At 62.3% G+C, this 17,822-nt stretch overlaps 1 protein-coding gene across 3 annotated transcripts in view; it reads left to right on the plus strand.

The window, feature by feature from the left end:
* POC1A (POC1 centriolar protein A) overlaps window positions 1-17,438 on the plus strand; it is a 34,030-nt gene extending 16,592 nt beyond the window's left edge. For all 3 annotated transcript variants that reach the window (XM_059664592.1, XM_059664591.1, XM_059664590.1), the window contains exons 10-11: window positions 8,114-8,254; window positions 16,794-17,438. In XM_059664592.1, coding sequence (XP_059520575.1) covers window positions 8,114-8,254; window positions 16,794-16,892 — 240 coding nt within the window. In that variant the 3' untranslated portion in view covers window positions 16,893-17,438. The remainder of the gene's footprint in view (window positions 1-8,113; window positions 8,255-16,793) is intronic.
* The last annotated feature ends 384 nt before the right edge of the window (window positions 17,439-17,822 follow it).

The raw sequence follows: 17,822 nt of genomic DNA on the forward strand, positions 1-17,822 counted from the left end.
CTTGGGGCTGGCTGTCCTCCAGTGCAGACAGCAACCTCAACTTCTAGGGCGAGGCCCTGTCTCCTCACCTCACGTGGGGGAGGCCAGGCCCTCCCTGCTGACCTCCCACCCGGTGGCCCATGCCAGCGGCCTTGGCCCCGTGCCTGGCACCTGGCAAGTGCTCAGCATTAGCTATTTTTAAAATGTTCCTTTTCCTTCCTCCGTCCCATCAAGAGCGATGACTCCTCCCCCCAGTCAGGGTGACAGTGTTCACACCCAGGGGAGACCCACAGGCCACTGCTCCTCCTGCCCAGGACGCCTCCGGGCAGGTGCTGAGGACCGGGCCTCAGGCGGAGCCAGCCCTGGAGGAGGCGGCCTCTGCCTCCCTGAGGATGGTCTGTTTCTGCTTTGGCTCCTCTGGTTCTGAGGGTGGAGGCTCAGCCACGCCTGCACCCTCACTTCAGCTCCCGCGCTTTGTTTTGGGGTGCTGCACAGGGCCGGGCCTGACATAGGGGTTCTTGGGCCCGGACCTGCCTGTGCCGAGGCTCTGGGGTCCGAGGAGTTGGCGTCGAGGTGAGGGGAAGGCCCGCTTCCTGCTGCCGCGTAGACCTGCTTCCTCCGGGAGCGTGGCGGACGTGGGTCCCTTACCGACAACGGAGGGTTCCGGCTGGGGTTGCTGTCCGTGGAGAGGAGTGGGTCTGAGGGAGCGCTTGGCAGGGAGGGGCGGTGGGTGTTGGGAGCAGGAATGAACCCCCGGTTTACATGTCTTAGGAGCCGCTCCTTCCTCCTCGCACTCCTGTTCTCCGCGTTTCTCAGACTGTGCGTCAGAGGAAGCCATGCGCGGGCATCTTGGGCAAGTGTTGGTGTCACGGGCCCAGACTCCAGCACAGCGCCTGCCTCTGCGCCTGGGCTCGGCCTCTGGGGCCAAGATGGGCCTCTTACGTGCTGGGCTCTGGCTGAGGAGCGGCCTGCCAGTGCCCTGGTCCCTGGGAACGCGAGCCTGGTGAGAAGCAGTGGCCCCCGCGCTTCAGCGCAGGTCCCCCTGGCGGCTTGTTAGAGCCCAGTCAGCTCAGTGAGGAGTCTGCGTCTCTAACAGGCGTCCACTGCCAGCCACGGTTGCTAGAAGGCAGTCTTCCCACTGTGATGTGATGCAGAGGCAGAGGGTGGGCAAGTCACTGGCACCTGAGTCTCCTTCCCTCCGTCCTCTCTCCCTGCCACCCCCCCCTTCCTTCTGTCCTCCTCCATGCTACTTTTTCAGACCCAGAAACCTGAAAATGGAAGAACGGATCCACAAGTGGAAGAGCCCCGGTTGCTTAAGTCTCACTGATTCTTTGGGCCGTCTTCCTGTTCCCCAGCAGAGCTACACTCATCCTTTCCAGGTGGCACCTCCTCCGTGCAGTCTTCCCAGGACGGCCAGCAGCTGGGAATCCACCCCACCCCACCCCCAGGCACTCTGCTCGCTGGGGCGGCCCCTCTCTGGAGGCAGTGACTCACAAGCCTCCCTCGTATCCTGGGGCGGGGGCTCGCTCTCCTGTGGTGCCCAGCACGTGTCTGGAACAGGATGGTCAGGACGTCAGTTCCGTGGACATGGGCCTGAGGGCAGCGTGGGGCAGCGTGAGGCTAGGGGCGGCTCTGGCTCTACCCTTTGGCATTTTGAGGGTCCCCTGACTGAAGAAACTTTCTTGCCTGGTTTGTTGGGGAGGGGGTGGCATGGTTTGGTCTGGGCAATGGAGGGTGGTGGAATATGCGTTTCTGGAAGTTTCCGTCCTTTTCGTTGTCAGTGGGGATAAGCCCTTTGCAGCTTCTGTCTTCCAGTTTGGATGGCAGGCTGGCCCGTGTGGTGTAGGGTGCTGGGTAATTCTCGTGTTCATGTTCTCACTGGTTACCATGGAAAAATCAGAGTAGACAGTTTCCATGGAGATTATCTTTAACTTAGTTTCTTGGAAGGTGCAGACATGGCTGCGGGTTCACTGGACGCTCAGGTGCCCTCGGGGCTTTCTCTGTGGCCGTGTCTGGGCTGCTCTGAACACGCGTGGATTCGGGCAGTTCTGCCTCCTGTGCTTGAAGAGGCCAGGACGAGCGGGGGTGACCCTGTGCCTCAGCTTCCTCTTGGGGGTCCCACTGCGCTAGCTCAGCTCTGCAACCATTCAGATTGCCCGGGAGCCTTTTTTATTTTTATCAAAACAAAGCAGAAAACCACATTGTGGAGATTCCTGAGCGAGCACAGTGGAGAGAGCAGTGTTAGGAACCCCATGCGCCATCTCTAGCTGCGGCACTTCACCATGCATTTCGTCACCTCCCACGTTTTAGGAGAGTTGGAGTATTTTCATTTGGTCCCAGATATATTATTTTACCCCAAATAAAGGCATTTCTTGGTTATATAACTGCAATGCTCTTATCACCTCCAACAAAATTACTAATTCCTTAGGACCAGGGCCTAGTCCATATTCACATTTTCACATTGTGTCACATAGGAGGTGGGAGACCTCGAGAACACCCGCTCCCTCCCCACCGAGGTCCTGGTGGTCAGAGATGCGCTGTCCTGGCTTAAGGCGTGGTTGGGCTGGGGGCTGGGGAAGCTTCAGGGTCCCCCCCCCCACCCCCCTAACCCCGTGCTCCAGGACAGTTGTGACTGTGAGCCCCAGGAGCCCTTGTTCTAGCGAAGATGTGCCCGCAGGTGGCCAGCTCCTGCCAGCTGTCGACGGGGGCGGCATCCGCTGGGGGCGCTGTTTCTCTTCGCTGCCTGCGGGGGGAGGATGGAGAGGTGATGTAACCTGAGTTCACCCAGCTTCGTGCTGCTTTCTTTTCTAGGACGGAGGCTGTGAGACCCGGGGATGCCCTCGGGCAGCGGGGGCGAGGCTCTGGCTCCTCTGCGGCCCACGTCTCTGCAGGGGAGGCAGGGCCAGCGGGTTATCTGTCTTGGCAGGCTTTGCTCGCGTTCTGAGATGCTGCACAAAATAGGAATTGCCAAGCTTGGGAGCAATGCCCGGTGTGGTCAGTGCCTCTATCGGTCTCCATTGAACTAAGTGCAAGGAGGGTTTAAAATAGCCAGCCTTTGTTCCCGAGGTTGTAACAGTTCAACTCCAGCAGTTCCACTGAGCTGTCTTCAAGCGGGTCTATGAATAAACGCCAATGCTCCTCTCTGTCCCTGAGAGCTCCCCTCGGCGTCTCCCAGAGGCCGCTCTGCTGCTCACCTTCGCGAGACGCCTCGTCTGCGGGGCAGCCGCACATTCCCGCCCAGAGCCACAGACCGTGAATGAACCACACGGAGGTGTAACCCAGCAGGGGGTCACCGCAGAGGTCGGTGTCCCTGGCACCCACACGTGACCTCACCCCACTCGTGAGAAAATGCCAGGCAGACCCAAATGAAGGGACATGGGGCCATACAACTGATCAGTACTCTCCCAAAGCACCAAGGTCACGGGGGAACTGACATTGCGGCAGGCGGAGGAGAAGCCGCTGAGCGCAGCCTGAGGGCCTGGTCGGGTTCTGGGCCAGCGGGATCCAAGGACGTTCGTAGGAAAGCTGGGGGAGTCCAGTGGGGCCCTCGGTTTGGCTGATGCCATTGACCCGGTGTTGATTTCCTAGGTGACCATTGTCCTGATGGTTTTGTGAGATGTTAATACTGGGGACACCTGCCCAGCCAGCATGGCTCCGTGGCTGAGCATTAGCCTATGAACCAGGAGGTCACGGTTCTATTCCTGGTCGGAACACATGCCTGAGTTGTGGGCTCAATCCCCAGTAGGGTGCGTGCAGGGGGCAGCCGATCAATGATTCTCTCTCATCGTTGACTTCTATCTCTTTCTCCCTCTCCCTCTGAAATCAATAAAAAAATATTTTTTTAAAAAACTGGGGGAACCTGGGAGAATAGATGACAATTCTTTACCACTTTTTGCAGCTTTTTCCTAAGCCTAACATTAGTTTAAAGGGGTTTAATTTTTTAAAAAACCTACAGTCAACACATGGGCCTGATCAGAAGCCTTGAGCTCCTAGTGTGGCGGCCTCAGCCTCGATGGGGGACCGAGGTGCTTAGTGCCAGCGGCAAGGCCCTCGGGCATGTGTGTAACTGAGCCGGGCAAGGGCCGCCCTCACGGAACAGGTGGTGGTCCGCGGGAAGCACCCTGCACAGCTGTGCACTCACTCAGCCAGCAGGCTGGCTCCGGAGGACACGAGCAAGGTCGCCAAACAAGTTGAAGGTTTAAAGAAACCAGAATCCGTCTTGGGTTCAGGGCTATGTTTAGAACCAAAAGTTTCCTCTTGTTGGACTCCAGGCCGGAACCTTAAATTATAGGGCAAACAAGGCTGCCGTAAATCTAGTCCACAAGTCTGTGGGGCTACAGCACCAGTGTTCCTTTGAGCTCGGAGTTGAGAAAAGAGCCGTGTGTTTTCCCGTGAGATGCTGGAGGTGAAGGGGAGCCCAAGTGAGTGCTCTGCACCCCGCTCCCTCGCCAGAGCCCGAGGAGTGAGCAGGGAGGTGGCCAAACGGGCGCCGTTAACTTTCCATGAGGGCGATTGCCAAGGGCCTGGGCCCGGGGTGCCGACTGGGAAAGGCCTGGCCTCGAGCCTCTGCGCCCTCACTTAGACTGACGGGTCGAAAGACTCCGTGGAAAAGGTCTCATCATGGGAGGGGTGTGTGTGTGTGTGTCCCCATGTCTTCCTGTTCTGCTTTGGAAAGAGTGACCTGCTTTGGTGTTCTAAGTGGGCAGTGGCCAGGCTCTCCCCGCCTGGTTTCTGAAGGAGGTGGCACCAGTGAGACGGCCCAGATCTCGGGCCTGGGCCCCTCCCTGTCCATTCCGTGTCCCACACTCAAGCCGTGGACCTGTGCCTGGTACAGAGCTTGTTTCTGGAGCGGCCGGGCAGGGCAAGGTCCAGGGCGAGGGATTAAGAGAAGAGCCGTTTCTGCCTGGGGCAGGTGTTAATTACCACCCACCCGCCAGAGGGGCTCTGTCCGGTCAGCTCATGGCATCCCCATAGGGAGCTCCGGCCGCTCCTGGCTGCTGGCCAGGTGTGTGGCCCCTAAGCGGCTGAGGCCTGACGTCCACAGACGGACAGCCCCTGCTGGGACATCCTCCCAGGACACCTGCTCCCCGGACGACTGGGGGGGTGAGGCTGTGGGAACCAAAGCTCTGAAGTGTGAGCTGGCTCTGCTTTGGGAAACTACCCCAGGCCCGTGTGCCCTCACTGGCCTCCCCCGGCTCCTCAGCGTGGGCCTTGCCCACTGGTACTGGCGTGTGAAGAGGTGATGGGCACTCGGTACAGAGTGGCAGTGGGCGGTGTCGTGTCCTGTCATGTGGCCCCAGATTGGGCTCCCAGGGGCATTTCAGTTGTAACTGCATTTTTTGAAAAGCCAGGCTTAATAACATGTGAAGAGTCACAGCCACCATGTTAAAAAGTGAGCACATAGGCATGTGATCACCACATGTCGGTGTAGAGTGACTCCATCCCCAGAGTTCCCTTGTGCCTCCTGTGGCCCACCCACTGCTCCCTCTGCAGCCGCGGCAGCTCCTGCTGTCACAGGCCAGTGTGCGTTTCCAGCGGGCGTACACAGGTCACAGGGGCACGTCTCTGGGTCTGCTCCTTTCCCTTTTGAGGCTCACCTGTGTTGTTAGCAGTATCGGCCACTCCTCTCTCTTGCGGAGTAGCACACCCTCGCCTTCCTCTGCCTGTCGCTGCAGCTCCACAGGTGTGTGCACGTGGGTTCGTGTGATTTTAGTCGCGACAGGCGCCACCGGGCAAGGCCCCTCCTACCCTTTGACGTTCAACAGGGCGCTGATGCAGTTTCCCCATAGGGTGTCTTCCCACTCTTGCCCGCCATCTCATCTCTGCTTTATCGCCTGTTTGCTAAGCTCTTGGGGAAATGCCACATCTGTGCTGGAGAGCAGGTGCGAGGCCATGCTCCCGGCGGGGCTGCAGGCCCTTCACCTGGGAGGTGTCACTGCACAGGCACGCCGCTGGGGGCTTGGCTGTCGGAAGTGTGAGTGTTCGTGGAGGGCCTGTGCTGTGCTCAGCCCTGTGCCTGGCTGGCATTCTAGGGAGTGACCCAGAGTGTTAGACCCAGGGGCTGGGTGTAAGAGCAGCTGGGCCCATGGAAGCGAAACTGCCTGGTGTTCAGGAACTGCCTGTATTTGGGGTTCGGACCCCAGCTCTGTCATTTCCTGGGTGACTTAGAGCAAGTTATTCACCCTCCCTGAGCCTGCTTCCCCACCTGAGAAATACGGGTCCCGATGCCTGCTGTGAGGGGCCCTTGGACAGGTGGAATGAGGTGACGTGTGTGCATCGTGCCCCATCGCTGGCAAGTTCACAGCAGCAAGTGCCTCTTCCCGTGCAGGTGGCCTGCGCTCAGGCTGTGGTGTCTGCTGAGCGTGGACGGGAAGCAGAGACAGGCCGAGTCCCGCTGAAGGGGAGACGGGGACGGGGTAGCGTGGTCAGAGGAGAAGCCAGCTGCAGGACCTGGGACTTGGGAGTGAGGCTTGAGGCTGGTGCCTCCCCACAGCCATGTCCTGTCTGAGCCTCAGTTTCCTTTGTTGTGAAAGCTCGGAGTAGATGGGAACATGGTTCCCGCAGGCTGTCCCCCCACCCCACCCACTCCCATCGTCCCCCCACTGTACCTCCAGCAGCCAGTGCAGCCGGTTCTGGGCCATTCTGCAGAAACACTCAGAACTTCACTCCTCCCCACGCAGCGGAGTGCCGCCTGAGCACTCCTCGAAGACACCAGCTGTCGGAGCAGGGGGGCGGCTCCCACTCTTCCTCTCGCGGCCCTTCCTGAGGGAGCCACGGGCCTCGTGACAGGACTTGGGCCCCGGGCGTGGTGGCCCAGGCCTGTTGTGCCTGAAGATGAGCACTGCTCACAGCCCAGCCCGGAGGCAGGGTCCCCCCCATTTCACAGACAAGAAGGTGGAGGCCCCGTGGCCTGTCAGTATGAGCTCACGTGTCGCCAGGCTCTTCCTGGAAAACCGCCTGGGTCTGAGGGCCGTGGCTGAGGTGAAGGCCCGTCGAGGCTTCTGGGATGACGCCTGGCGTTCAGGTCTGAGTGCACCGACCCCTGGAGGCGGGAATGGCCCCGCCCCGTGGGCTGAGGTCTCCCTGCGGGGCACGGCGCCCTCGCGGGCGTGCAGGTCGCGGGTGTTGGACACAGTGCCCCTCTGTTTTCAAGAATCCCTCTGGCTTGTGTCTCACATTTAAGTTCTCATGAACCACCAGGGTCTGCATTTTCCAAGTTCAAATCCATATGCTCTCAAGAGTTAGTTATCTATGAGGTTAGGAGGCATTCCTAATAAAGGAAAACACGCAGGGGCCGGGGGGTGGGGGTGGGGTGGGGGGTGCGGACCAGGTGTGCGGGAGCTCAGAGGGCTTCTGATCTGGAGTGCGGGGCTGCAAAGGGATAGAGGGGGGCTGCTCAGAGCAGGGAGGGGTTGTGGGCCCTCCCCACGCAGAGGCCCTCAGAGCTGGGTGTGAGGGTGCAGAGGCAGAGGGGAGCTGTGGGAGGAGGCAGGCCTGCACAGGGCGCCTTGTCGGGGGCTGGAGTTTGCTTCCTGAGGTGGCGGAGCCCTGGAGGACTGGCGAAGCGTCCTGACATGGTAGCGTTTGGATGCCCCCGAGCCCAGCATGGCTGCCTCAGTGGGTTGCTGGGGCAGCCGAGAGGGTGAGCCTCATCGAGCACGTCCCTCCCACAGGGGGCAAGTCCACAGAGGGACTGTGGGTTCCCAGATTGCAGTGTCCGCGGGACAGTGGCTCGGGGCCACCCTGTGGACCGGCACGAGTCTCCTGAAGCCACTTGCCCGAGTGTGTGGGGTTGGGGATGACGTCTTCTGCATTTGGGGTCTGAAGGATCTTCGGCAGAAACCCCAGTCCCGTCAGGAGCAGCCCAGGGCCTTCTGCGCCTGAGGGCGCTCTCCGGCCCACCTGCTCCCCTCCTGCCCCTCAAGCCTCCTCATTGGTGGTCGCTGCTCAGAAGGGGAGGCGACAGAGGGTGCGCCCGCGGTGGGGCCCCGCCTGTGGCCGTTCCTCCTGAACACTGGGATTTGTTCCTCCGTTTGCTGGTGGTGTTCCCAGCCCTTCGGACGGGCGGCCCTCGCTCAGTGTTCCCTCCACGCTCAGCCAGGACTGAGGGCTCCCCTCCTTTCGTTGTCTTTAGCCGGAAGTGGACTTCCACGTCCCGGGCAGAGCCAGGAGCCAGGAGTCGGTGCAGAGCGTGCCGAGGGAGCCCGCCAGCACGCCGCAGGCGCTGACCAGCACGCTGGAGCATATCGTGGGCCAGCTGGACGTCCTCACCCAGGTAGGCCACGCCACCGCCACGTCCGCACTCGGCCGCAGTCAAGGTGGGGAGCCCCAGCTCTGGTTCGAACTGGCACTGCCCTTACCCTCGGAGCCACCTGGTGTGTCTATGAGGGGCGTGGTCGTGGGCTCTGCCTCCCGTGTCTGTGGTGAGCATTGAAGGAGGTGAGCCCGTGGGAGGTGCTGGCCTGTGCCTGGCCCTGGCGCGCTGTGGCACTGACCACCCTCATCACAGGACAGACGCGGGCCCGCCCTGTGGAGCGTGCGTGGGTCCGGCAGCTCCTAACAGCCTGTAGGGCAGTAGCATCGGTACAGGCCCTGACAAGGTGGCGGCCAGCAGTGCGGAGGCCAGCGGGGCAGTTCATCCTGGGGAGCAGCGTCCTGGCCAAGGGAGCAGCCCGCCTGTAGGCTGGGGGCCCTGAGCACGTCCAGGCCACGAGCCAAGCCCCGCGTGGCAGGCGTGGGTCAAATAGGGGTGGGGGTGGACAAGGCAAGGTTTAAAGGGCCAAGCTCAGGCCCCTTCCCCCCTTGGCTTCGGGTGCAGACCCCTCCCTCTTGGTTCAGCTTGGGTAGAGTGAGGGTGTGGGAGGGATGCAAAGGACCCTTGAGTCTGTGACGAAATGGACACAGGGCCACGGCCTCATTCCTGCCTCTGGGCCTGGAGCGAGGGAGGAAGCCCCCTTGGGTCACACGGCCCCCAGCGTGTCCCAGTGTCCCAGCTGGGACTGCACACCTGGACCCATGGAAGGAAGGGCAGGAGGGCAAGGCTGGTGTCGGCGTCGGGTGGGCGGGCCTGCGCTCATCGTCAGACACCTGGAGCCTGTAAGCCTGAGAAGGCCCGTGCCCAGAGGGGAGCAGGCGCTGAGACTGAACAGGCCCCGACCTATCCTGTCAGAGCTGCGCTGCCACGTGCTCTCTGCAGCCTCGTCGAGGGAGGGGCCGGGACTCCATTAGGACCTCGGAGGACAGACTTCAGAACTTCGAAGTCGGAGAAGATGGTTAAAAATAGCGCCCTTGGATCCAGAGGAGTAAAACGCTAAAAATGCTCCCGTCGCTGTTTTTGGGGTGCGCGTGCAAGGCTCGGTACGTGTTGGCAGTCGGAATGGTCGTAACTGAGAAGCTGGCTCCGGGAGTTGGCGAGGGTGGCCTGTTTGCTTCGAGACACCATGACCCCCCCTCCCCACCCCCATGGTCCTGGCAGTTCCCTATTTGATGGGCTACTCAGGCGAGGCGTCTCGTCCACGCTGGTGGAAGGTGGCCGAGCTCAGTCTTCCAGGTGTGCCCAGACCAGCTTGTTGGGAAGGGATAGCGTGAGTCATCCACCCCCTGCCCCCCATGGTCCCCACGTCGTGCGTGCGTGCGTGTGTGTGCGTGCATGTGCATGCAGACTCTGCCTCACTTGCAGGCGGCAGTGTCACAGGCAGGCTGGTGGGTGCTGTTCGCCCAGGAGCGGCCTCCACATGAGCACATGTGGCCACCTGCCCGGCCGTCCTCCCTCCCGCACGGATAGGGCTGCCCTCGGGCAGAGTCTCAGTCAGGAGAGACTCCTCTGTCAGAGCTGCTCCCGGGAGCAGGGACTCGGCGTCTGACTCCAGCAGGTCCCAGCCCTGTCTCTTTGTGGCAGTTTATCCGCAGGCTCCCCTGGCTTTGCACGTGCAGAAGCGCTGGGGGCTGGGTGGCAGCTCTGTCTTCCATCGTCTGCGTCGTGACAGAAAGCCCCCCTCCCAGACAAGCTGCAGCGCAACGGCCCCGCCCTCCTGATGGGCTGGCGATGGCTGCCGTTACCTCTGGGGCCTGGGAATGGTCAGGCATCTCTGAGATTCTCCTGTGCGCCCCAGCAGGCCTGGGGCTGGGGAGGGAGGAGGGGACTCCAGGAGATTCGCTCTCACTCTCCTGGGGACCCCATGCCCTCCAAGGAAGGGCCAAGCTCAGGCATGGGAAGGGGCTGTGTGAGTACTGTGGTGAGACAGGCAGCCCCAAGCAGGCCTGCATGGCTCTGAGCTGGTTCGGGAGACAGCTGCGGGCGGGCCTGCCGCCTCCCCGCTCTGCAGAGGGCTGTCCAGGCTGCCCTGTCCCACAGTAGCCACAGCTGGTGGAGAAGCAGCAGAAGGGAGCTTTGAACGTGGGAGAACATGGCATTTGGGAGAGCTGTCGGCCCAGCTGGTGTGTCCAGAAAACTGGCCACGGGAGGCCGTTTCCCGCCAGTGGTTCACGGGGTCACAGCCTGGCCTGTCTGCTGCGCCACCTCTCCCAGGTCCAAGGAGCCACCACGCGTGTCTCTGACTCAGGACCGTTGTGTTTTATGAGGTCCTGGAAAATGAAGCCTTGATACGGATGGTTGGACAGGTCAGCCTCTGAAGAAACAGATGGAGAGGTGGCCACGGCCAAGGTTCCCACATGCGCAGCCTGCTGGGACGCGCCTTGGCGTCAGAGCACAGCAGAGCCTGTGGCTGAGCAGTGACCAGCGCCCCACACCCTGGGGCCTGCCCATCAGGCACTTGGCTCCCTGGGGGCCCGCGTGCGGCTGACACAGAGAGGAGCTTGAATGCAGCCAGTGTCGGTGGCATGGGGCTCAGGTCCTCCTGGTGCACAGCGCCCCACGGGTCCCGGAGCATCCAGTTTTCTAGGGTGGGGGAGTGAACCCACTTTTTATAGCTTCTCCTGTGGGGATGATGTGGAAAAGCCTGTGTTTATTTAAAAGGAGTTGCTGTAAGGCCATGAGGAAGGTAAATTAGTCAGGGTTCCCTAATCCCGTGGCTAATCCGCAGTAGAAGATGGCGTATCGCTGCTTCCGCAGAGCCGACCTCCGCAGCGGTGGGGCGGGGATGCAGGCACGCAGAGAAGCCCTGTGCCCTGAGATCACGTGGGGCTCCAGGGACAGGCTCGTTGTGTGTTGTTAGCAGCAGACTGTGGGGAAAGGGGCCCGTTAAAAAGACCGTTGTTGAGCCCAGAGAGATGAGGAGGAATCGGTTTTCTGTGCAGCAGCTGTGAGATCCTGGGCAAGGGGGCGTGTCAGGCGTCAGCACGAGGGGAGTCTCCGCTCCTTCCCTGGGAAGTGGAGGCCTCGGAGCATTTAGTCCTCAGGTCAGTCCTGAGGTGGGCGGGGAGGAACAGCACTTCCTGGACTCCTGCCCCCCAGGGTGCACCCCCTTCCTGCGGAGGCCAGGAGTTTCCTCCCTCCCAGGCCAGCTGGCAGGGCCCCTCCAGCCTGCCCGCCAGTGTCTCTTCTCCAGCCCGCCAGGGCCCAGACCCCAGCTGGGGGCGTATTCTTCCCCAGCCAGGCGGACTCGCCCGATGAGGGCTGCCTTTGGGCCTGGGCAGCTGGTTCAGGGCCTGCCCTCTGTCCCCAGGGCTCAGGCACTCAGCACTCAGCGTGCACCTATCGTGGAGGGAGCTGGGCTGGGAGCAGGAGGCCAGTGGGGAGCAAGGAAACCCGCCCTGTGCTGCCGCCATCAGGCAGCGGCCGGAGGCTGGAGGGCTGGCCTTTGCCCCTGGGCTGGAGACCATAGTCGCCCGGCTGAGGCTGAGAGGCAGTGGGCCAGCCCTGCTCATGCACGCGCACAAGCACAGACACACAGTGAGCGACAGAGCTGGAGAGGCCGGAGCCGGGCAGGCGCTGGGCCCAGCAGCCCCTTTGTTTTGATAGCTCACTAGGCCCCCCAGCAGAGAGAGCCCCTTTTATTGCATCTGTTTTAGATCTTTAGAATCCTAGTGAAGTCAAGCCATGCTGCAGGGGAGATTAATTCCACATTTTCCCATTTTTGCAATGAAACCAGAGGACAGTTCGGCATTCTGTGTGGCACAGTCGAGATGGGCGTTGAGCCAGTGGCTGGCCCCAGGGCGTTTCTCTGGCCTCGCACCAGTGCCTGGTGATGCGGCTAAGGGACTGTGCCCTCTCCTTGAGACCCAGGACACCTGGGACCCTCTGTCCCCCTGGGTGCACCCCCTTCTGGCTCCTGTGTTGGGGGGCTAGGAGGAGCACACATCAACTGCAAGCCTGGAAATGATTAAAGGGAACTTTCCGTCACAGAAGCAGCCAGACCACACGTGCCCCAGTGGTTCCAGCCCTCCCAGGCCTGACCACAAGCTGGCGTGTTCCGGGCCTCATCACGCCCCATCGGGGCCCAGAGCTCCCCCAAGAGCCCAGCTCAGCCATGGCCCTCGTGAGGTTAAGAGGTGGGGGAGCCATGCTGCAGCCCTGTGCCCAGCCTGGCACAGACAAGTGCCACGTAAATATTGGCTGTTAGTACAGGATTACAGTGCCCTACGAGTGGACAGATGAGGGATCTGAAGCCGAGTCCACTCAGCACGTTAGTGGTCAGGTTCAGATTCGAACCCTGGCTCTATAGTTCTGGAACCCGTGGCTTGCCAGACATGACTAGATGGGGACTAGGAGACACCCTGACAGCACTTCCCAAGGACCCACCGCCGCACTACACCCGGGATGTGCTGGGAGGTGCAGCAAGCTCCTGAGGCTGGGGCTGTGACCTGCAGGGCTTCTCGGGCAGGAGGACTGGAGTAGGGTCCAGGTGGGCGGGATTTGGGCAGGAAGAACACAGCCACAGGCAGCATAGGCCTTGAGTGCCAGGTGAATGCCACCATCTGAATGCCAGAGCTGTCAGAAGGGCAAGGACATGGCAGAGCAATGTGGAGGCCCCAGGAATCACCAGGAAGGCGAGGTGTCAGGATGGGGACTGGGGGCCGCCTGGGGCAGGAGGAGCCAGCTGGGGCAGAGGTGTCCTGCCGGACACGGCGGCCAGAGGGTCTCTAATGGGGTCTGACCATGGTATTGTTTTCACCTCCGTCAGCCCCTGCTGAGCTCCCCATCTCCCTGGCCTCTGCCCAGCTACTGCCTCTGCCCAACACACTTCTCTCAATCTGGGCTTCTGCCCACACGTGGCCCTGGCACCTTCCAGGGCAGTCTCGGTTCCCCTCACCACTGTGCCCCGGCCCCGCAGGTGCCTGAGGTGGTGGCATGTGGACGGAGGGCGGTCCTGTGCCTCTATCGTCATCTGGCCCAGCCGCCTGTCCACCTCTGTGTCGCCTGTGCCCATGCTCCAGGAGGGCACTTGGTCCATAGATCCAGTGCTAATCTAAGGGTCTCGGTGGTTCCCACGCAGGGCCCTGCTTGGAGCAGGATGTGGGCGCGGAGAAGTCCCGAGGTGGCGGGATTAGGCGTCAGTGGGAGCTGAGAGCCAGGCTGCACCGCAGAAGCATTTTGTCAGGCCCTGGCCAGAGATCTGAGAGACGCAGACAGAGTGGCTGGCTGATCATCATTCTGTCCTCCTTCCTCAAAATGTGTCAGTCCTGGGGGAGCAGCTCTGCCACAGCCAGCCCAGACAGGACCAATCCTGTGACCGCGCCAGGGCCTGGGAGCCATGGGAGCCAGTCTCGCTGCTGCACGTGGCAGGCACCTGAGAGGCGGGTGGGGTGGGTGACGTCGGGGCCGGTGGGTGGCCCGTGGCCCCTCAGGCTTTTGTAGAAGTGACGGCTCCAGTTCTCCCACTACATCCGCTCGTGGGGGACACGCAGGAGGTGATGGCCGTGGCTGTGGGAGGAGGAGCAGCTGCTGGAAGGACCTGGCTTGGAGGGCGCGCCCTTGGTCAGCGTGAAGTGCCTGTTCACTCACTGCTGAGGGTGGGGCTGGGCAGCCCGGTCCGTCCCAGGCCAAGCCCCTTCCCCAGAGCTCACTCCGGAGCCAGCGCTCCAAAAACTGGCCACCGGCCTGCAGGACACCGTCCTCCCTGGCTCCGCCTGCTCAGACCTGAGCTGGTCGGAGCTCTCCTTCCAGGGCTGCCAGCCAGGCATCCGCCCCAGAGCAGGAGGTCATGCCAGGGGCCCAGGCTCTCCTCGGAGCCCAGTTCCCATGGCCAGACTGACTCCCTGCACCCCAAACAGCCATTCATGAAAAGGGGGTGAGAAAGAGGCCTGAACAGGAAGTGGAAGTGAGAACTGAGCAAGACCTGCCAGAGGATGAGGACAGACCCACCTCCAGAGGAAGCCGGGCGGGCAAGAGGCAGTGGGGGCTGGGAAACAGGCCCAGAGGAGGCGGGGCACAAAGGGAAGGCGGCCCAGCCCAGGGAGAGCACCACGGCGGCTGGACAGGGACAGGGTGGCATAAAGGGCCTTGGCCGCTCCCTCTCCCGACTGGGGTCCTCCTCAGGGCACACCTGACTCCCTCCTTACACTCCGGGAGCCCAGGGAGAATCCTGGCCACAGCCACGCCCCTGAGCCCCTCACAGCTCGGCCCTGCACCCCACGGGGCCTCCCAGCACCTGATGTCCAGAGTCGCCCACACACACCTGAGTCCCTGTCACACACGCCAGGAGTGGCAGCTCGCCCTCAGTTACTTGGAGGCCAACAGAGACCCACACCCAGGCCCTGGCCCGCACAGGGCATCCGGACTGGCCAATGTGAGCCATTGGTGGGTGTGGGGGACTGTGGGAGCGGGGCTCCCCTGTTCTGAGTCCCAGAGCCCCAAGGACCCTGAGCCCGTCGTGGGCAGACTCCTGGAAACTCCATGGCCAGAGAGAAGAGGCCAAGAGGCCCGGAGCAGGGTCCACCGGACCCCTGCCTTGTGCTCCCCACTCGGAGTCGGGCCTGATGCCGACAGCCGCTGAGGACGGGCGTTGTGGCAGCTGCTTTGGGCCTCGCTGTGGCTCTTTGGGGACTAACAGTAAACAGTTATTTTTGTGCTGCACTCGGAGGCCCTTCAGGTGTCAGAGGAAGCGACTGACGCACCTTGAGCCGTGAGGGAGGAGCCCGGGGCCTGGTAATGCCGCCCCAAAGCGGACAGAGGACAGCGCTCCCCTCAGACGTCCTGGCAGCCTCTCCCAGGATTTCCCTGGGGGGTCATGCTGGACACCCCTGGCTCATGATCTTGGTTTTGGTCCCCACTGCCTCCCTCAGTACCCCCCACCTCTGTGGCCCGGCATCCACTGCCTCCACGTGTGCAAAGTGGGTCCGTGTAGGGAGGGCCAGGGAAGGAAAGGCAGGCTGGCTCCCCGCTGTGGCCTGGAGTCGGGGCTGTCGGAAAAAGTCTGGATGAAGAATGATTCTGAAGCTTGGCTCACTGAGTGTCTCAGCAGCCAGTGGAAACTTGAGGAATGCGGGTTGGTCTGGACCAGCCGGGGGCTGTTTCCGCCACATTTACGAGATGCAGACCCTCCCCCGCCGCCGCTCGGAGCGAGTGACGCCTCACAGTCCACCGCAGTGCTTCTCAGGCCTGCCCTGCGGCTGGGGGTGCGGGCCCCTGCAGCTGGGGGTGCGGGCGCTGGGAGGATTCACAGCAGCCTGAGTGGGACGCTCCCTCCCAGAGGTCTCGGCGCTTCATTAAGCAAAGGGACTGGACCAAGGCCCAGTGCCTCTCGGAGCCCTCGGGGAAGGTGGCGAAACCTCTTGGGAAAGCCACAAACAGGGAAAATTCATAGAAAGTCCTGTTTCTTATCTGACCCATTTCGATGCCGGCCCGCAGTAGACTGGCCAGTGCTGGGTGTGGGCTGGCACGCACAGGCTCCCTCACTGGGGCGCAGACGTGGCCAGCCAGGGTCGGGCTGAGCAGGGCTGGGTGCGGTGACAGGTGGGGCAGGCCCTCTGGGGACACACCGGCACTCAGACCCACTGTCCCTCTGCCTGCACTCCTGAGCCAGAGTGGGTCCATGAGTCTTATTTTTTATTTCTAGAGAGAGAGGAAGGGAAAGATACATATAAACATCCATCGGCTGCCTCCTGCATGGCCCCCCTGGGGATCGAGCCTGCAACCTGGGCATGTGCCCTGACCAGGAATTGAATGGGCGACCTGGTTCATGGGTTGATGCTCAACCACTGAGCCACGCCAGCCGGGCCACATCTGCAAGACTGGCCCTGGCCCACGAAGGACGCGCAGCCCCAGCAGCTGCGGGCGCTGGAGGCCAGCCATCGTGCCGGGCGTGCTGGGAGCAAGGGCTCAGCCTCCGGAAGCCGTCGTGGTGACAGGCCTTGTGGGCCAAGCCAACAGCTGGCCCCGTGCTGTCACCTCAGGCTCCAGGGCTGCTGTGAGCTCAGCGCCACCCTCCCGTCACCGCGGAGCCAACGGCTCAGAGATGAGTTAGAGCCTCCCCAAGGCGGCCCCTTCCTGCACTGGTCCCGGCCTGAGGGGTGGGTGGCCCCGGTGCGGGAGCCTTCGTTTGTGGGCACCGGGCCCTCACCTTTGGAATGAAGGTGGTGGCTGGTGTCCGGTTGTTCACGGACAGCTGGTCCCCGTGAGGCGGTGGCTCTGCCCCAGACTCCAGTCTAAACGCCAGGCACCAGGGCCTGGGATTCCTGCCCTTGGTTGTCTGGGGAGTGACAGGGGCTGTGGGGCCCGCCCCCTCCTTTCCCTCGCGTGTCTTGCCCGGCCCACAACATCAGAGGACAGCCATCCAGAGCCGGGAGGGGTGGGCAGGAGGGCAGGACCCTGGGGGGCAGAGCGGACAGCTGGCCAGGACAGCGGCGGGGTTGGCTGTGGGGTCCCGGTCAGCCGGTGGCCGCGCCCCCTGAGCCTGCTCCCTGTTGTGTTGCAGACGGTCTGCATCCTGGAGCAGCGGCTGACGCTGACGGAGGACAAGCTGAAGCAGTGCCTGGAGAACCAGCAGCTAATCATGCAGAGGGTGACACCGTGATCTGATGGGGGTGCGATCAGGAGCCGGTTGATTCGGGGGGTGCTGGGCCGGGGTTTGAACTGTGGGACTCGGGTAAACAAACGGGGTTCAGCTGCAGGAATCAGGTCCGCCCAAGCCCAGGGTCGTGCCTCTGCCCGCCCTGCTGCCTGCCCTGGAGGCCCCGCCTGGCCATGGACGCCCGTCGACCCGGCGCCGTGCCCAGGCATGAGGGACACGTCGGGTCCGTGGAGGAGCCGCTGGGAATGTTTGTCGCTTCGGAGTTGCGTCCTGAGAGCCCAGCTCCCTGAGGAGTGGTCCCAAGCCCCCCGGCTCCCTCGGCTTACGGGGCCTTGTCCTCTCTGCCATGTGCCCGCTGTTCCGCCATCAGCCTAGGCGTGGATCCTAGGTGGGTGAGCCTGAGTCTTCTCTGACTCGGACGGACGCCTGTGCGGGCCCATCTGACGCAGCGGGTCCAGGGACAAGCACGCTGGCCTTGCGGTGGCTTTGATTTCTCCCTCTGTGTGCACCAGGGCAAATGAATCTGAGAATTAAAACGGACTTTATTGAGGTGGTTGAAGAAATGGCTCATTCTAAGTAAGGCCTCAGAAACCCCATCCCAGGGCCCAGACGGCAAAAATGGCCCTGGGGCGTCCCTGCAGGAGTCCCTCTGAGGCCAGAACACCCTTGTTTGCCGCCGTTCCGGGTGTTGGGGAGCAAGGACAGTGGGAGACCCTGCACACCACCCCTCCGGGGCTGCCCCCCAGCTTCCCGCCCCCACCTCAGGCACCTGATTCCCATTGGCTCCCGGGGTTTCCAGCAGCCCCGCCCTCTGCCTCTGTGGGAAAGCCGGGCCAGTGTTTCCTGTGCCTGATGTCCATGCCTTCAGCACTGGGCTTGGGGCCCACACCCCTGCCCTTGGTGGGGTGGGGGTGTCAGAGCCACTGAGCTAGT

The sequence above is a fragment of the Myotis daubentonii genome, chromosome 14 (assembly GCF_963259705.1).
Source record: "Myotis daubentonii chromosome 14, mMyoDau2.1, whole genome shotgun sequence".
Classification (NCBI taxonomy): Eukaryota; Metazoa; Chordata; class Mammalia; order Chiroptera; family Vespertilionidae; genus Myotis; species Myotis daubentonii.